The sequence below is a fragment of the Epinephelus moara genome, chromosome 16 (genome assembly GCF_006386435.1).
Source record: "Epinephelus moara isolate mb chromosome 16, YSFRI_EMoa_1.0, whole genome shotgun sequence".
Classification (NCBI taxonomy): domain Eukaryota; kingdom Metazoa; phylum Chordata; class Actinopteri; order Perciformes; family Serranidae; genus Epinephelus; species Epinephelus moara.
The window spans coordinates 28879197-28898827 of NC_065521.1; the positions used below are offsets into that span (position 1 = coordinate 28879197).

The 19631-nt window shown below is 44.9% G+C and overlaps 1 protein-coding gene across 3 annotated transcripts; it reads right to left on the reverse strand.

Annotated features, from left to right (window-relative positions):
- Positions 1-1085: 1085 nt before the first annotated feature.
- On the reverse strand, positions 1086-18495 carry zhx3b (zinc fingers and homeoboxes 3b). Of its 3 annotated transcripts, none has more exons than XM_050063847.1 (7): positions 18045-18495; positions 10975-11884; positions 10751-10855; positions 8475-9980; positions 6230-6961; positions 4282-4570; positions 1086-2284 (listed from the first exon to the last, which is right to left on the reverse strand). In XM_050063847.1, the coding sequence occupies exons 2-7, from the start codon at positions 11716-11718 to the stop codon at positions 2274-2276; spliced, it is 3387 nt and encodes a 1128-aa protein (XP_049919804.1). In that variant the 5' UTR covers positions 11719-11884; positions 18045-18495; the 3' UTR covers positions 1086-2273. The 3 variants fall into 3 exon arrangements, with proteins under 3 accessions (XP_049919804.1, XP_049919805.1, XP_049919806.1); XM_050063848.1 differs by lacking the exon at positions 18045-18495 and adding an exon at positions 12039-12276; XM_050063849.1 differs by lacking the exon at positions 18045-18495 and adding an exon at positions 12030-12276.
- Positions 18496-19631: the final 1136 nt, after the last annotated feature.

A 19631-nucleotide genomic window follows, 5' to 3' on the forward strand; every position in this document is an offset into this window, starting at 1 on the left:
AATGTGCATCCTATCTGTGATGTAATTAAAGTATTTGCTTCTTAAAGGTGCTGTATGCAACATTTAGAGCATTAATGCAGCAGCAAACCACTATTAGCTATGTAAATATATGGTGGAGTAATGGCATCCTGAGCAGTGAATGAAGTCACGCTACATCCGTGCATGTTGTAATCTGAGCTTCTCTGTGGTTTGTTGTTGTAAACCAGTCCAGCCTTGCGTGTTGGTGCATGTGTGCACTCATTTTTCTGCATCACTTTATTATATATGTATATTTTTCTCAAGATAAAAGTCCTCAGCTACTTTCATGCTTCTGTTGGAGGGAACAAATGCCCATATTTAAAATACTTTGGAGGATGTGTCCCTTCCTGGAATCTACATCTATACATGTGTATCCTGCTGGCTAGCTCATATCGGTTGCTCTGCACTGCACTTGTACAGCAGTTACTGCTGACATTGTGGAACCTCTGTCAGCACTGTTGCAATTGTTTAGCGCTGTTTATGGAGTTAGCACCGCTAGCTGCTAGCCACCGCCATTAGAGTTGTTCTAATGCCGATACCAGTATAAGAAATGCCTCTGGTACTGTCTCAAATGCTGGATCTGGTATCTGTGAGTATATGAATTACTGATACTATAGAATTAATTAATTAAAGTAGTTTCAAGCCAATCAGGCCACTGGCAACTACTGTTATAGAGCAGAAGCAGAATATATCTCCAGTAAATAGTGGAACGTTAGCAAAATGTGAGCAATTTGACATTTTATAGTGGATAAAAGAAAATTCTGTGGCATTCATTCTCTGTATGCGTTTGTCATGGTGTACAACAATGACAGCAACCATTTTACATCCATACAGTTGTTGATCATTTTCCCGGGTAAGTTCAGGTATCAGAATTGGTATTTGGAGGGCAAAAAAATCATACGTGAACATCTCTAACCTCCGTGTTGAGATCCGTGTGTAGACAACTCGTACAGCACAGGAATTTCTAACCAACAATATCGAGAAAGGCAATTCTTTTGGATAATGGTGACATGAGGTCTTCATGTTGTCCCATGCCTACTCCCCCCAATGACACTCGAAGCCACAAATTTATTACATTCTGTTTATTCTGCAAATACCATCTGTAAAAATTATACATCAAGCCTAAGTATGGAACTCTGGTAAAAGTTCACAGTTCTTTTACAGTCAAATTTATGTCATAGGAAAGTTCCATAAAAACAAATGTACGTACATGTCAGTGACGTAAAGAAGCACTTGATGCTACAACACGAACCAGATTCCATAGAGTCTACTATATTGTGTCGCCTTTTTGTGTGAACACAACAGGGTGCTTGCCCTCTTTGGATGACGGAGTTCCAGATATTTTTCCTCGAACTGAACAATTTAAATGTCCTGTTTAACCAAATATGTACAGCTAAGAAATGAAAAGCGAGTACGAAGACGTGGTCGAATGAACGTCAGTGCTGTGTTTCACCAAAGACGCTATGAACAGCCTAGCTAGCACGTTTAAAGTCAGCTGCAAGCATGAAGTCAAAGTGTATGAGTGCAAGTAGGTGGAAAAAAATGGGAGTATGAAGGTGATACGATGGAAACAGAATTTGTCATTTGATTCACTTTAAGGCCTTTAAGGCAAGCACCCTGTAGCAAAGAGCTGTGCAGTTTTTCGTACCCCAAAACAGACTGTGAACAGTCTCTCAACACTCAACACGTCGATCCTCATCTGAGGGTTGATTTGGTCGACAACTGTCCAAAAACCCAACCCCCACCCCTGATCTGCTGAGGTCTCAATCTCCACCACACCTCTCCCCTTTTTTCCCCTTCTATTCTTCCTCCAAATCTACCCTTGTTTTTCCCTTCTTCTTTTCTTCCATCACAGCAGGCAGGCGGAACAAACACGGCAGAAAAACGGCCCCTCCCTCCACCTCATCCACTCCTGCACTTCTACTGGAACTTCCTTCTGAGGGGAAAATGGCGGACGGGAGGATACAGGAGAAGGTCTGTGTTGCGGAGGCGTAGACACAACGAGAGAAGGAGGGCAGGGAGTGGGTGGATGGATAGGAGGGGGGGTGATAGTGGCTTTAGCGTCCATCTCACGTAGCGGGGGAGGTCATGCCTACCTCTAGGGGTGTGAGAGAGGGAGAGGGATGGGTGAGGATGGTTTCAAGGTCCATTTCCATCCAGTGATCCTGTTACAACCGCATCTGCCGCCTTTTCCTCAGACTACTGACACAAAGACCACCTGCGTTGAGAACTCCATCCTCACACAAAAGGCCTCTTCAATCGGTTCCTGTAGTCATAAAAAAATAAAAAAAGGAAATTAAAAATCCATCGCCTCGACAACACGCTCCAGAGAACAAACGAGTATAAATTTTCTTCATGATTATACACAGCAAACACCACATGCCTGTCACAGCATGCCTCATTACTTATAATTACGATCATTGTGTGTTTCACCTGAGACACAATTACACATGTTACGGTTATGATTCATCTCTATTTAACAACCAGTGTTCCCCATCATAATCAAAAACCTAATTAAATCTGAATCATATCGAAGCCGAAATAGTTACAAGGCGCGTCGCGATTTACCTAACTGACGATAACCATGATAATTAAAAATGAAATATTCATATTGTTTTAATGAGACTGTGTAAATAATGCAGCGCCTCTTAAAGGAGCGGTGTGCAGGATTTAGCGGCATCTAGTGGTGAGGACTGCAGACTGCAACCAGCTGAAATTTCTCCAGGTTAGGATTCCTTATGTGCTTTGTTCAGGAGGTTTTTACCACAAGTTGCAGAGATCTCCCCTCCAAAACAAACCCACCAGGTGATTTAAGTGGTGATGTGAGCTTTTCCAGCGCTGTCCAGCTCATATTGGAGGAGCTGCTAACAAGGGTGGCAGACGCAGAAACGCAAATGGCCCACTCTAGAGCCAGTGTTTGGTTTGTCTCATCTGGAATACTGTAAAAACACGGTGGTGCAACATAGAGATCTCCATGGACGAGGACCAGCTCCCTATGAAGATTTAAACGGCTCATTCTAAGGTAACGAAAACACAACTATATCTCTCTGAATCCTACACACTGGACCTTTATATTATTCTACTTTCTATTCATTCTCACTTCGTCTCCCTCTCCCAACGCCATCTGGTTGCCTTTCCACTATCCATGAAGTGTAACTGCTCTTTTTGTACACTTTTGTACGCTTATGACTACAGACTCTCTCCGCCTCGCTCCATTCGTATTTTGAGTATAGTTCTTTTGCCAAAAAAACAAAGGAGACAAAACTAACAATGAAAAAATTAAAGATGAATTCGACTTACAGCTCTTTTTTCTCACATATTCTACAGGTTTTGCGATAATATCATAACTGTCAACAATAATCATGCAGTGACAATTTGATATCGAGCCAGACCAAATAGTTTTACTTTCATTTCAATCAGTAGATTGAAACAATTAGTCTGCTCTTATTCCCATTTATTTCAATCATTTTTCAAGTTGTTTAATGAGAGATAATCACACATCCAACTGTCTCAGATGCAGGTGCGTTGGAAAATATCACAGAAAATCCTGCACACTGCTCCTGCTCAGCTTCACAATTTCCTAATAACACTAATGTTTCGGTGCTGCTGGACCTTCGTCAAGCGTGTTCAACACCATTATTTATGACATTGAGCTGCTCCATCCGTTTCACAGGTGTGAACAGGTGTGGGGGAATTATAATACATGGCGTAAGAGTATTGAACAGTGTTGAACATCTGAATGATTTATGAAAGCTGCCAATGCCAAACATTTCCTGCGTTTTTCTTACTCCTTTGTTCTTTCGTTTGTGTGGTGTGGGACATGGTGCACAGGTTGGTGTCAGTTATTGAAAACCACATCCACAGCTGATTGATTCCCTCACACCTGTGCACACCTGTGAAATGGGTGGAGGAGTTTCTATTTAAATTATGGTGGTGAACACTCTTCACCAAGTTGAGTTGAGCAACAGCAGTGTGCAGGATGTTTTGTTCAGTCATTTTTCAAGTAAAAATGTGATGATTTGCAGATTTTCTTTGTCATATGAGACGGTAAATTGAAACCTTGAGGATGGGTGGACTCGCCCAGAGCTTGTGTATGCTTATTTTCCACTTTCATTTCATAAATTAATCAAAAAATAATTAGCAGATTAATCAATAATGAAAATAATTGTAGGTTACAGTGTGTTATGCTCTGCTGGGTCAGACTTACAGGGACCTAATTACTGTCTGTATCACACTGAAGCCTACTCCACACATGAAGACTACCTTTAGTAGGATTCACAGTCATGTCAGCATTGGCCTCCTCCTCCTCCTCCACCTCCTCCGCTTCTGCTGCGACACCACACACCGACTGCTCCATTTTCTCCTCCGTCCCTCCTCCTGGCTGCGGCTCCAGGGGGGAGGATCCTGCTGTTTGTGGCTCAGCTGCTGCGTCTGGTGCAACTGGTCCTGCTCCTGTCGCATGAGCAGCAGCAGACGGTTCCAACGCCTTGGTGGAGAACCAGTGTCGCACCAAGTCCACTGACAAACCACTGGCCTGAGCCAGTTCCTGCAACTGCACATAGAGAATAAACTGCGTTAAGGCACAGCTCCACGTGGTATCGCAGAGGTTTGGCTTGTTTAGTTTTGATCATACATTCATTCATTTTAAAGACCTCATCGAAGTGAGTCTTTGTTACTTTTAATTAACAGCAGCCACCTTCTTTCAGAAACATGGGAAAAAAAGGCAATGACCAACTTGGTAAGAAATGTCCTACACATTGGAAAGGAAAAAATATATTTAGAATTATTATTACATTTTTAAAATATGTTACAGAATTATTATGATTTTTAAGCACTTCTAGATAATTTCCTTCTCTGCTTGTTTTTAACTTTATATATTTTTTAAAAATGATTTCTTGCTAATTTTTTGGGTCATTTCTCTCTTCGTTGCTCATTGCCTTCTTCCCATTTTTTCTTTTTCTTTTTCTTTTTAAATCAAGCCAATTTGCTCAGGTTTCGAAGGGTTAAACTTACAGACATCACCATGAAACCTCCCCCGTTGATTACTTACATTAACATGATTCTTCTTTGTATTATGTGTTCTGGAATATCAAGTTTAAATGTGCAAATGTATCATTTCTATTAATTGTATAATTAAAAATGCACCAATTTGCATATATTTCCAGAACTGATACCCGCATGAAGGATAAAGCTGGTTTCAAAGCTCTTTGCTTTCATTTTGTTTACATGTTAGAGTCAAAGGTTTTTAAAGAGGGAACTTTGAAATTCTCTTTTTGTCACTTTACAAATCAGAAAACACCGTCAACAACCATATAAAGTCCATTTCAGCCATGTTTTTAGGGAATAAAATGTTATATAATTCAGGCTATGAATGATATACGAATAAAGCCCTCCATTAAAACCTTTAGATTACAGATATGAATAAAACTGTAAAGTCTGGTGAATGTAAGTGCGACTGAAGTGGAGATTTCTTGCTTATAATATGTGATAAAAACGTATTTTGAGAAAATGGCCTTTAAGATAAATAATGTAGACATCGACAAAAACAAACTAAAGGTGAATAAGGTAAACATAAAATAACCCAGTCGATTACTTACATTAAGACAATAGTTTTTTGTAATTTAAGTATGCAACTGAGTGATTATCTAATTAAATATGCACTGTTTGCACACATTTTCAGAACAGAAACCTGAACTGAAATAAACACCTTAATGTGCTTTTTAGATATTTTCTTTGCTCTAGTCTGAAAGGAGACATGTTGTGGAAGAAAAACAGCCCAGAATCTCAAAACTGACCAGTGCATGAACAATTATGCTTATAAGAAACATGCTGCTGCCACTGATACACACTTATATGCATTTAGGAAGTGAAAGTCAATGTCTCTGTATCATAGTCATTTGCATTGAAGTCCCCGAAATATCTTGTGTTTATGTCTGTGGGTGTGTAACTAATAAAATAACTGAACTGGTTTTGAAGCAGTTAACAATGTGCATCTCTCAAAGCCTTTAAAAAGATGAGTGTCAATAAGGCACCTCCTGGAGCGACTCATTTCCGAGGATATAAGTACACTCACTCCTACAGAGCAATTAGCTGAAGTGACTCAAAAATATCCTGTCGTAACTTTTAGCAAAGCAGCACAGATTTATCATCTGCCTCTCAGGTTTCAGTTGTTCAGAAACTATTTAAAATATAAATGCATATTTGTCAACACCTGTGACTCTTCCAGGCTGCCGTGGGCGTCATGGTGGGCCTGGAGGATCTGTGTGTTTGCCTTCTTGAGGTCCTCCTCCAGAGCCATGTTCTGGTAAGACTCCAGCCACTTCAGCTGGCCGTTCTTTTGCACATAGCGGCAGTCCCCAAACCAGCGCACGACCTCAGGTCTGGGCAGTCCAGTCGCTGAGATCATTTCATCATACTGAGTGGCGCTGGGCCACTGGGTACGGGCGTAGACTTGTTTGAGCGTTTGCAGCTGCTCCGCTGTCTTCTTACCTCGGATGGCTGTGGGTTTGGGGGAGTGAGTTGTTTTGGGTGTAGGGGTGGAGGATTGGGATGGTTTTGGGGTGGAGGATGGAGCGGGGCCGGGGGAGGATGTGGGTGTGCTGCTGGATTGAAGCGGGCTGTCCGACCCTTCACCTTCTGCTTTGCCGTTGGCCTCCGTCACCTTCAGCATCTTCAGATTTATTTTAATAGGGTTGACTTTCAGTTCTCCCGACCCGTCCTCTTTCTGTCTCTCCTCCCCATCGGCTTCCATCTCCTCCACCTCCTCCTCTCTCATCGCCCGCTCCGCATCCTCTTTCTTTTTCTCAGCTGCCATTCTCTTCCTCCTCTCAGCGAACCAGCCGTGGATCTCCCTCCTGGTCATCTTGGTCTCAGATCGCAGCCTGTCCACTTCCTCTCCTGTCGGGTCAGGGTCCTGGATAAAGCTGCTCTCCAGAGCCTTTAGCTGAACATAATACAGGAATGGACAAAGGTTAAAAACCCTGAGGAACCGAGTACAATTGATTAATCGATTGGTTGTTAAACAAGAAAATTAACCAGCGATGTTTTTCATTTTTCATTTTAAGTGGAAATATACAAGTTGTCTGCTGTTGTTCTGTTAACGACACCATCGCCATTTAGATTGGTTGCCTAAAAGCATCGCTTTTACTCTGCAACACTGTCACAAGTTACAATCTCCTGTGAAAATCAGGTCTCGATTTTAGCATGGGCGGTATCTTTTTTTTCCATACCTTCCTGAAATGTTATCACTGTTTACAGTGTATGACGTTATTAGTGTGCAGCTAAAAAAAAAAGTGCTGCTAGGGGCTGGGTGTTTACAGTCCTGTAACGTTATCCTCATCCTTCGCAGTCAGTGCAACTGCCTGTTGCATCACACTGACCTCTGGTGGCGCGTGATGTGCACTACATACAATACATCTTCATTACAGCCGCTCATGTATGAGGTTAATGGACTGATGCGTCAGGATTTTTTAATACACTGGTATACCGTGATACCATGAGGACACCCAAGCCTACTCAATTTATGGCACAAAGGAAGTGCGTCAACAACTGCGCAACCAAAAGGGGAACAGAGCTTTTTTTTCCTGGTAGCTAAGGAAAGCTTTCCCCAGTTACCAAAGAGTATCAGTGCAAGTTCTTTTGATTTCTATCCTCGGTAGCAGAAATAGCGACAGGTAGAACACCCGTTATAACAGAAGAAACTGTGGTCGGAAAAATGGAAGCGATCTGATTGTCTTTGTGACAGCGGCACCAACAATAATACCACTTGGAAATGAGGTAGGGAGAGTTGAAATGGAAGTCTTGGAAGTCACTTAGCAATCAAATATGCAAAACTTTTTCACCACAAGACATTTAACAATGATAATGGTATTTTTTCATTGTTTTTAGATCTTTAATGGACCAAAAGGTTCACTGACTAATAGAGAACATTACTAATTTAGCACTGCACTCCTGTTTTACTGTTTAAGTCACGAAGGACTTTTATTTATTCATTTTTTAAGGATTAGATAAATAAATAAATACAAGAGCACTCTATTTTTTTATTCCAATCCAACTGGACTCTGATGCTGGACTGTGTGCAATGCTAGTAGCGGCTAATTTAGCCTTATGCTTCTAGTCTCAAACAGACATGAGGAGTGGTCTGATAACCATACGTCACTCTAACTCCACCCCCTTTTTAAAATTTAAAACCCTTTTTTTTTTTCCAGCCACACGTGCACTGAAATGATCAGATTTCGCACAGCTCCCTTTCAAGCTTAAATTACTGTATAAAACTTATTAACCTCTCCAGTAGAATTCCCCTTTAATTGAAAAAATAATCAATTAATTGATAATGACAACAATCGTCAGTTTCTGCCCTAAAACTAAGTGATCACATGGTCACATTTTGTTATCCTGAACAGCAGATTCAGCATTTTATTTCCATAGCATATCACACACCGAGGGCACAGTCTCACCTGATGAGGTTCTCTCTCCTTGTAGCGGATAGCTGTGAAATCAGGTGACGGCGGTCTGGGGAGTCGACGGGAAGGCGTCGTGGGAGAGGTGGGAGTCAGTGATGCAGTTGGGCTCAGGGGTGCAGAGCTGTGCTGGGGTGTTTTTGCACCGGAGTTGGTGCTACTTTCCGACAGATCAACAGGGTTGGCGCTGCTCCCTGGCGTACTGCTCCCTGGCGTACTGCTCCCTGCTCCCGCTGCAGTGCCAGACTTACTCTGTCCACTTGTGCTGGATCGCGAGCCTTTGAGGTTGCGAAAGTGGTAGCGGCGGTCGCTGAACCACTTGCGGACTTCCCGGACCGTGAGCCCGGTAATAGCAATGAGGCGGTCCACCTCCTCCTGGTCGGGAAACTGGCTGACCTGAAAACTGTCTTTCAGAGCGTTGAGCTGCTCCTGAGACTTCTTGCCCTTGTAAAAACTGGGGTCCAGTGTGGACGCCTCCTCCATTTTGATGGGCGGAGAGTCACTGGTGGGGGGCTCGACGTCATCTGTGCTTATGCTAGTTGTGTGATTTTTGTTGCTGCTACCGTTGGTATCTTTGCTCTTCTGTCTATCACTGCCTGTTTTGCCGTCTTTAGATTTGCTGTCTGTGGCGTTTCTGCTTTCTGCGGTGACTTTGTTGTCACTCTGCACAATGCTGGTGTTGCTGGCTTTGCTGATATCAGTGTTCTTAGCATTCACATGGCTGGTGACATTACTATTGCTCTTGTTATTGCAGTCTGCATTAGCACTGCTGTGTTTACCGTTGACACCGCTAACCTTAGCATTACTAAGATTACTGCTTCCAAGACTAAGGTTGATGACACTTGCGTGACTGCTCGTACTAATACTGCTAGTCCCCACTCTCCCACTCCTACTACTACTGCTGCTGCTGCTGCTGCTAATGATGTTGCTCCCAGTGCTGCTGCTCCCCACCGTCCCCACCACCATGCTGATGCCTTTGTCTGCCACCAGCGCTGCAGCAGGTCGGGCCTGCATCATGGGCCGGGCTGCAGCCTGGGGCTTAGGTGTGACAGCCAGGGCCACAGGAGCACTGCTAACCTGGATACCGTTTGCCATTACAGGCTGCGTGACGATTACCCCTCCTTGGCTGACGAGAGAGCCCTGCAGGATGTGGGGGATCCCAGTAGCCCCCAGTGAGGCAGGCAGGACTGTGATTGTGTGTTGGGCCGGGCTGTGGTGACTCTGGGTCTGGTTCTGTGAGCTGGAGGGTGCAGTCTGGATGATGGTGTTGAACATCTTCCTCCTGGCCTCCTCGATCTCCTCAGGAGACCAGCTGATGCCTTGTTTGAGTCTCTGAGCTGTGAACCAGATCTTGATCTGCTCTTCTGGGAATTTTGTGACCACCGTCAGGTAGCAGAGCTCCGCCTTTGTGGGGTACGGGAACTTACTGAAAGAGGTTTTCAAGAAGGAAGAGGAGTCCATGGAGGCACTGTAGGTGGGGATGCTGCTCAAAGGAATCATCACCTGGGAGGGAAAAATATGGAAATATAAACGTGAGACTGTTAAGTTACTTGATCTCTACTTAAAAGGTGACTTTGGTATTTTCAACTTGAACCCTAATTTCCTTTGTTGTTGTGTCTCAGTGACTCAAGGGAACATCAGCTTTTAAAGTGGTCCAGCACTGAGTGAGACCGCTGCAGCCGGCAGCTGCGTAACAGGCTGCTATGTCGCCACTCGGGGCATATGTGCAATTTTAATTTACATCCACTGAATGTGCTTGCTGACAGGCTCGGGTTCTTATTGCAAGTGTCTGAAACATTATGCAAAGGTTTCCTAGAGAGAAAAAATGTTTTGTTAAACAGTAAGACCCTTTTAGTTTAATCCCTAAAATCACTATTGCCACTTCCACCAGTCTCCATTTAAATAAACATTAATTTTAGCATACATAAAGACAGCATATTTTCACACCTAAATGGATGAATTAAGGATTCATTTCAACCAAATCAGAGCTGGTGATTGCTGGAACAGTTAAAAGACAAACTAAGATGGTTTTTGTGAGTTTTATTTTGTTTCTGTTGACTTTTAATTAAGTGTGTTTTACAATGATAAAATTACTCTTGATTTAAATAGAGTCTGGTGGGTTTGGTTAAAGAGATTTGGGAAGTGTTCTAGATTAAACAAATATGAATCTTGGACACAAAAACATGGGAAAATTGGGTCAGGGTTAAAAAATACCAAATTTACATTTTACATTCATAACACTGGGACACACATAAATGAATCAAAACACTTACCTTGGGGAGATTTTTGGAGGTCGAAAACGAAGCAGAAGAAATATTTGAGGATGCTGTGATTGGTGCGGATTGTTGAAGGCTTCTGTTTTGAACCACCGAGACCACCTATGAGAAACAGATTTGCAGGAATCTGATTTAACTAATCTTAATTTACTGATGTAAATCAATATGGAAAGACTTTTCCAAAACAGCCAAACTAAGAGACACAATGAACTACCACCCACCTGTGTGATGGGCGTCTTGAGCATTGGTAATGCTCCAGAGCCGTTGACTATCTGGATTGCTGAGGGCAGAGTGACCTTTGTCGTTCCATTGTGGACAATTGTGGGAACATGTGTGACTGTAACTGCAGCAGGCTCTTTTCTTTCAGTCTCTCTGGACGCAGATATAGAGTGCGAGTCTGAGGATGGCTCTTCAGAGACTGGGTGAGACACCACTATACGTTTAGACTCCGATTTGCCCTTCAGCATCCTCATAATCGGGGTTTTGGTGATGGAGATCTCGCTGTCCTTCCCTGTCTCTGCCCCAGTCACCAGATTCTGCTCCACCACTACTCTCCTGTCCCTCTTCCTCAGCTGCAGTGTCGTGTTCAATGTGCTAGGGTGGACCCTGGCGTTATGCAGGGCCAAGCCCTCAAACTTGGGCGCCGAAACTCCACAGCTCACACAGAAGAAGCTGGGGTCCGCACGGAAGTCCTGGTGCCCGGAGTACACATGATCCAAGAACAAGTTAAGGTCATGGGTTTTAAAGTTACAAGGCCTACAGGTGTAAGTGCCAGCACCATCTTTGACAGCATCCCCCACCTCTGGTTTGGAAGACTCTCCTGGGTCGAGCGGGCTTTGTCTGCCCCCTCCAGAAATCCGTGATTGACGGAGAAGAACCGGAGAGTCCTCTTCAACCTCATCTGCTGGGCGTATGACTTTGCTGGGGATCATACATGGAGTAGTGGACTTCCTCTTGCTGGCCATGATGTGACCACAGGGTGGGGAGCGTTGGTCAAATGGCTGAGAATGGGGTGTGAGTGAGACTATGAGTCGTTTCTGGTTGACTATAGACCAGGCGTGGGGGAAGGAGGACAGCGGGACATGTCCATAGGTCCACTTGTAGTTCTCACTGCAATCTTAAAGGGAAAACCTGGAAAAAAAGAGAGGGTAACACATTTTAGTTCAAGTCACGGTTTGGTTTGTGGCATAAAATGTTAAATTTCAAGTACAAATGAGGCACGAGATGGGAGAGGGAGAACAGATTGCGAGGAGGAGAAATAAGAGGGGTATCTTACGCTACTCACTTTCCTCTCAGCTGGAAGAAAATCATGCACGGCTGGATGTTTCCAGGTAAAATACCAACAGCACAAGTCATAATGAGACCTTGTGAAAAGATTCAGCTGAAGCCTTTACATTTTGGTGTTGCTCCTAAATCTTAGAATTTGAAAAAGTCTTCTCCTCAACTCCCCTGTCCCATGAAACTCAAGGCTATCTCTTTTATGAGGGCATTCAAACAGTCTGCTTCTTCACTAAAGGCTTTTTGGGAGAGCTCCTGTCCTACCCCCTTCTTTCCCCTCCCCCACACAACTCTGTCTCACTTCCCCTCGTTCAGACACACCCCCACAGAGAGAGCACATTCTGTATTTCTTTTTAATCCAGAGCCTCTGTAGCTTCACTGAACACCTTTATGAAAGATTGCCACAGAAATACTCACTTGTGAATGTGTTACTTAAGATAGGGTCTACTTGATAATTGCGCAAGTGGGTGTTTCAATAGTTCCTTGGATTTAAAAAAAAAAAAAAAAAAAAGATGGCGTTCTTGCCCAGCACCAGCGCAGACAGCACAGCTAGAAACACAGACCTGCATAAGAATGTGAATCTTTAAAATGTTCACCCCCTTGATCCCTTGTCTCCATACAAAATGGCGAAGCTTCCTGTGGAGGAGTTTTCCCCTCCCTCAGACAGAGAGGTAGTGATGCAGCATTGGAGGACAGCTCTAGGGCAATTACTCACCCAATCACTCTGCACCGACATGACACCTCACGCACAGAGCAGCAAACGCTCACTAAAGTTCATCGGCTCAAAGAAGTTCAACAGGAAAACCCTAAAAGCTTTCAAAGTCCAGCCCCTCCCTATGCAAAGATACTTCACAGACAAATCCAAACCAAATGCAGCTTTTCTGGTAGGCAGCCCAAATCTAAAATAATCTTGCTCTTCTGATGCACAAACAGTCCCATGCAAACTTGCCTGGGACTAGTGTCAGACTAACCTCTTTGTGCATAATGCTGCTGCAGCACCACCATCTCTGTCAGGTGAGAAGCATACGCCAAGTCAGTGTCATCACACAATTGACTGACCGCCAATCAGACATAACTTGTTCGATGGCGAAATACTCTCTGTCTCTTGTACCAACAAACACACAGCCTTGTTTTGCAACATAAAGGTCATGGTACATTAGCTCAAATCTCAGTTAACCCTCACAGGATCGGGGTGTGACAGATGCCCTGTCACACACTAACTGGGCGCATGCATGCGGGGTTCACTTTCCAGTATTCAAAAAGCCGACAACATCAATTCCAGTCAATGTAAGACTTTAAGTGATGTAGTGCACAGTTTATCTGCAGTCCACACTAACTTTTCTGAATTTCGTGAAATCAAAACTACAAATAAACAAACAACAATGACACACGTCATCAAGCCTGTGATGGAAACTTTAATTGGACTCAAATCAAATTGATTATCTTTGCCTGTTTCGTCCCCACTGAGCGAGGGCTACCCCACTCTATGGATCTGAGTGTGAGGGGTTAACAGGCAAATGAAGTTTGCTACTGTGGAGGGAACGTGATGCCCCCTTGTTCCCCCGTGCACCCCCCAGAGAGAGTAACTGCCCTTAGCTTGGAGCTGTTGTGCACCCCTCCTACTCCCCTGCCATTCAGTTCTGCATCAGGGGGCACCGCTCTGCCAAGGCTGGCTGGTCACATGACCAACACAAAGGCTTATGGGTGGGCAGTCTCAACCATCCATCACGTGGTTGTACTGGGTGTGGGTGGGCAAGCGAGAGGAGAGGAGAGGAGAGGGAGAGCGAACGGGAGAGGATGGTGGGGGATGGGCAGCCGGTTTGGGGTGAGGAGGCAAGGGAAGGAGGGGTGTTAACTGTCGTGGAGGAAGCACTGAGGTGTTTCAGTGAGGAATTTTCCTCCCTGATACCCCCCTCTCAAACCAGCCACCCCACCCCGCTAACCCCCGCTCTTCAACGCACTCTTCTTGCTCCAAACTACAATCACACAGTCCTTCCCTCCTCCCTCCCTCCCTCCTTCCCTCCTCGCTGCACTGCAAAGCCTGGAATGTTCCAACCCGAGCTCTTCAGCCAGTGGACATAACCTGAAGTTCAGCTTCAGTGTCTGTATGTGCACACACATGCATTGCAGTGTCTCATGCCGAATAATAACTAAGCACATCGGGTGAAACATTTGCACATATCGACAGCCGCTAAGACTGCTGCAATGGCGGCAAAGTTCACATCACACTCTGATGGGGTGTGAGATAAAAAACAGAAAGTGTATGATCACGTCTGAAGTCAAAAGTTGGGCCTCAGAATGGCGAGTAAGCAGCGGACACCCACAGGCCTCACACAGGTGAGGACTGAAACAATGCACAATACGAGCTGAGCTATTATCAGCGAGTCGGGCAGCTCATGTCTCAGCAATGCCAGGCTCAGACGAGTTTTGTTGACTCACTGGTGTGAGCGTACTGCCAGCTAGTAACTTTAATTTTTAAATTGCTGCACATAGGTTGGATTGACCGTGCGATGATGTTGGGTTTGTGTCTGTTATATGTGTCAGCATTTGCATGTGTGGGTTTCCTGTGAGAGTGGAGAGAGGGGAGGTGGGGTGGGGTGGGCGGGGGTTTGCATGTGTGCTCGTATTTATGTGTGTGTGTGTATGTGGCGTGCGGGGGTGGCTGCCTGCATGCCTGTGTGTGAGGCTTGTTTACTGAGGTAGTGAGGCTGCCATTTTTCCTGTGTGTGAGAGTCAGAGATCTTCCAGTGACACACGAAGACAATGTTTTCGTCCTCCTGGATCATAACCTATATTATCTACGGCTCAGCACAGCGTGACCTCCTTTTATCCCCTGGCCTGACTCTTGTCTAGGCCTGGGCTATATCCTGTGAGTGCAGGCCAATAATAGCACCCACACATGCTAGAAATCCTACAGCCTGGCCGCATAGCGTGGCTGCATGCTAACTAAAGTGCTCCTCTCCTCACCTAGCTGAGAATACAGGTGTAATGTTGATATCTGCATGAGTAACAAATGCTGGTGAACAACACGGGCAGCCCTCTCCTTGTTTGCTCCATTTCTTGCCTCCACACTCGTCTTTTTTCCTTCCTCTTCCTCTGTCTCTTCACCCTCACTCCCCCTCCCTCTCAAACGTCTCTGCACCCTCTGCTTCCCTCCCTCCCACCGTTCCTTCTTCTCCTCCCTCTCTGAGCAAGTTTGGCCCAGGGAGACAGGTCGGCAGCGCCACTGGTGTGTTACTGTCCCCATGGCAACCACCTCCTACCCCCTCTCTCTCTCTCTCTCTCACTCTCCCACCAGCTCATTTCTCTAAAGCACATGCGTGTGGGTAAACACGCACACACATGGTTACTCAGACCTACACACATCTCCTATGCCATCCAGTCCCTGGCTCTACGGGGCTTGTTTGTTCCACACACCCCTGTGAGTGGTATTTGGAGAGTCCCTGCCCTGCTCCTATTTCAGTGCCTCCCTCACGCGGTGTTGATGTCTCCCAGCTAGGTGTGGTCGCCATCGCCAAGGCACGCTATTGGCTGGGGCTGATGGCGTCCCTTCCTGTTAACTCAGCGCCCCAGTCCCTGTCCAGACATCTGCCTGAGCTACTGCCTTAGCTCTCTGTGGCTCTTGTGTTTGGCCTGCAGCGGCCTGAGGCAGGCAGGGCTCCTGTATTCACTGTAGGCGAAGCAGGCATGGACACAGAAACAGGGCTCCAAATCTGGCAGATGCTATCTCTTTCAGAGAGGACTGAGGAACCACCTCTATCCCCAAGTGTATCCAAGCTAATTATCAAGTCTGCACCAAAGCGCAAACCCTTCGCCATCTGAGTCTCTGTTCCAAAACACAAACCCTTTGCTTTTGCCTCCTCTGTGCCAAAACAGAAATCCTTCGCCATGTTTTCCTCTGTCCCAAAACACAACACCTCTTGCCAGTTACTGAATTCACTCCCACCTTAAACAGACATGGCTCCAGCTAACCTCCTCCTGTCAATCAACTGCGGGGTTTCACTCACTCATGCATCTGCTGACAAACACGGCTCACCACTCTCACCGCTTACATGTTTTGTGCGTCTGAACTTCTTTCCACTACCATTTCAGTCTTAATTCAGCATACTGGCAGCAGCAAGGAAACCTCAATGACCGTGTTCCTACAGTGTCATTCCATCTGCTCCTGAGTCCCACTTGGGCTGCTCTCAGGTCAGTGAGCGGATGGCTGCGTGGGTTGCAAACGGCTGCATTGCTGTGGCCACTGCCAGTGCATGCGTTAAAACTGGGTTGCTGAGAGGGGAGGGAGAGAAAAATGGCGGAGCACCATGCTCTGTGCTGTCCAACCTAAAATGGCTGACATCACAAGCTGTTAACCAGCCAAGCAGAGCAAGAGGCTGCTACTGCTGCTGACCCAAACCTGCTCGCTCTGGACGTGTGTGAGTGGATCACACTGCTCTCCCCCCCCCCCCCCCCAAGATTGTGAAAAGGCTCTTGAGCAGCAGCTGACTCTGTGGGCTTTTTTCTTTTTGTGGTCATACTTGGTAGAGATCTGGAAGGAAATTGTCATTACATGGGTCAACAAAACAGAGAGGAGAAGAAACACACTGATGAAAAGTCATGACTGAAGGACTGAAGCGCACAAAGAAATGCTCATTAGGTGTTTGAAAGGCAAAATAGGAAAGAAAAAGATTCTCAATGTGCGAAAAGTGCATGGCCAAAATACAATTTCAGTAAGTGATTCATCCTTTCATAGAAAGCAGCTCAACCTGTGTCAGCAGCAAACCTAAAAACTGAGGGAAAGAAAGGGAGAAGGAAAAAGAGGGGTTGGGGGGGGGTTGAGACTATTCAATGAGATGTAGGAGCTCAAGCATCACCACAGCAACACTATGAAATACAGCCAAATTGAGCATAATGATAATAATAATAACCAACTTTTGTGCTGCTGTTAGGAACATCCAATATTGACAATTCCTAATATTCTAGAAAAACTCCCGCACAGCCAAATTGAGTGCCGTTTATCATTAAATTTTCCTCCTCAACAACAGCATTGAACCCGGCCTATTCTAACAGTACAGGTGTACCGCTGTGGGTGATAAATAGGTAGGTGGATTAGGCTGCTTGTCTATGCTTGGGACTCACGTGGACATCAGACACAAACTAGCTGTCTGGGAAAGCTTTGCTCTAATCCCTGGAGTCACACTCTCATGACAACACTGACATGATAAATAGTCTACCAAGGCAACAGCCCGCAGACTCACTGACTGTTCGGCAACATGGAATAAAACATGAAAGCATGAGTGCTCACAGTTTGTATGTTTAAAAAAAAGTGTAACAAGCTTGATGTTAACAACAAAGTCTGAGAACATACTATCTGACAGACAAAAATAGGCCTAGTGGCATGAGCTCGTGATAAACCATAGTAAATTACTTGTGCAATTTTCATAGAGCAACTCTGAAAAACAATTTTAGTCATAAGTGATGAGACTGAAAGTGATTTCTAACTTCTTCATTCATAGCACAGACTGCAGAAATAAGGAAATTCTGATCAAAATCTCACACGTCTGAGTTTCATATAAGGTGACGACATGTTATTGCTTCTTATAATAACAGATAATATTTATTTAAACGTGTGCGAATAGCGGTATTTAGTGAAACAGCTCCAGCACAAAGTGGCTGGACTGTAACGTTAGTCCCTGAGCGCAGCGGCGTCAAACATTTCCGAAAATGATGCGTGTTCATCTTCCGCTCAAGTTAGGCGGAGTGAGCCCCAACTTAATGGGCTTGACGGCGTTATAGGTTTTTAAACATAGTGCCCAATTCAGAGTGGAGGAAAAAGGCAAGCCCCCAGCCCAAAAAACTCCTCTCTCTCTCCCCCCGTTGGCTGTCGCCATTTTAAGCAGGCGACATGCAGCTGGCCAACACTGCTGAGCCAAAGCGCAGCCCGCAAAGGTAAGGCTTCACAATAGCTCGCACAAGTTTTTGGGAAAGGTGAAACACTTGTGTAAATGTGTACCATAAAAACCACACTCACCTCGCTTTGTCGGAGCTCAGTGTATGCAGCGCAGGATTAAAAAAAAAAAAGTTTACAATGATATGGGCTCAGTGGAGCCAGAAACTGACGGGAGGGTTTGGGCTTCACTGATGGCAACTTATAGGTGTAAGCCCCCTCTGTCCACAGGCTGGTGATACGCGTGACACCGGAGCCACACCGGTCCTCACAACGGCCCCCTGTTTTGCGCTTGTTTATTTCGAGTAGCTCTCAGCGTTAAAGCAGGCAGTGGAGGGGAGGAAAATACGACGGACGTACCGAGGGAAGAGACGGACACGTGACGCAGACGTCACTGACGGTGGAGTTGGCGTGAGAGCTCGAGCTCCGCCGTGCAGAGAGCAGAAGTGAGTCAGTCATCCCGTCCTGACTGTGACCCACCGATACGCGGGGGTCGTGGTCAAGTTTTAGTCAGAGGCAAACGCTGTCCTGAGTGTCTACATTAGACATGATGTTCGAGCTGCTCACACCTGTCCCTCTCCCAGGTGACACCTCTTAAAGAGATAGTACAGCCAGTGTGTCCAAAGTTGTCACCTCTCAACCTCACCAAATAACTACTGTACAAAGAGAAAGCTCATCAGCACATTTATACAAAACTATATAAATATGACTGATCATTCATATGTTCAGTTTTCCTATATCCTCCTGTGAGCTCACAAAGTTAAGATTATACCTGTAATAATTTGACTTTAGATAATGAAAGGTGCTGTCCAAATGATGTAAAATGATTACAATGACATTAATACGGACAGGCCCCAAAAGGTCAAGACTAGAAACAGATGTGTATGTGTGTGAGATTACCGGCTCCAGGAGCGTACAGGTCAACATCTCTCTGTGAGTATTAAAACTAAACATTGTCTTTGAACAGGAAGTACTTTTCAGAAAAAAATGACATCCAGCGGTTATTCCTTTTTTTTTTAAATACAACCTGCTAGTAGTATTTGTGATAAATATCTGTCCTGCTTTGTTATTATATTTATAAAGATGTTTGTATCAGTTAATAAGCACCAGAAACAAAGACCTGTTGTGTTCTCGTTACCTTAGAAAGAGCCGTTTATATCTATATATGGAGAGGGTCCTCTTCTGGTGGAGTCTTCCATGTTGTTTCTACAGTAGCCCAGGGCGGACAAATCAAACACTGGCTCTACATAGGGCCGTTTGCATTCTCACATCAGCCACCACAGTTCTCTAACACACTTGACACATGGGAGCAGTTTCAGTTCTGCAACCTTACCATTAGATTGCATTAAATCCTGCACACTGGACCTTTTTAAGTTTTGAAATCTTTAAATAAAAATTGATGACAGTATAAACTAAAGAAATAAATGTGCTGGGACCTGACACATGTCCACTCTAAAAGATAGGGCCACAAGATTGTGTAATAGTGCAGTATCCGGTTGATATTTTACTTAAGTAGTGCAAAGCCTCTCACAAATGTGCACATAGTGACACTGGGGCTCTTTTTTGCGCCCCGGGGCAGTTGCCTGCTTTGCTTGGTGGGTAATACGGCGTTACACAGACACATTTACTTCGCTCATATATGGCAGTACAAAATATTTATTACTGTTACTT

What these genes read in the sequence shown, in the direction of transcription:
- zhx3b (XM_050063847.1), bottom strand. Translation starts at nt 11,718, where the DNA reads ATGGCCAGCAAGAGGAAGTCCACTACTCCATGTATGATCCCCAGCAAA. An exon ending in CCTCCAAAAATCTCCCCAAG is followed by an intron (nt 9,981 to 10,750) that starts GTAAGTGTTTTG and finishes TTTCCCTCCCAG; the next exon opens with GTGATGATTCCTTTGAGCAG. An exon ending in GCAGCCTGGAAGAGTCACAG is followed by an intron (nt 4,571 to 6,229) that starts GTGTTGACAAAT and finishes CTCTATGTGCAG; the next exon opens with TTGCAGGAACTGGCTCAGGC.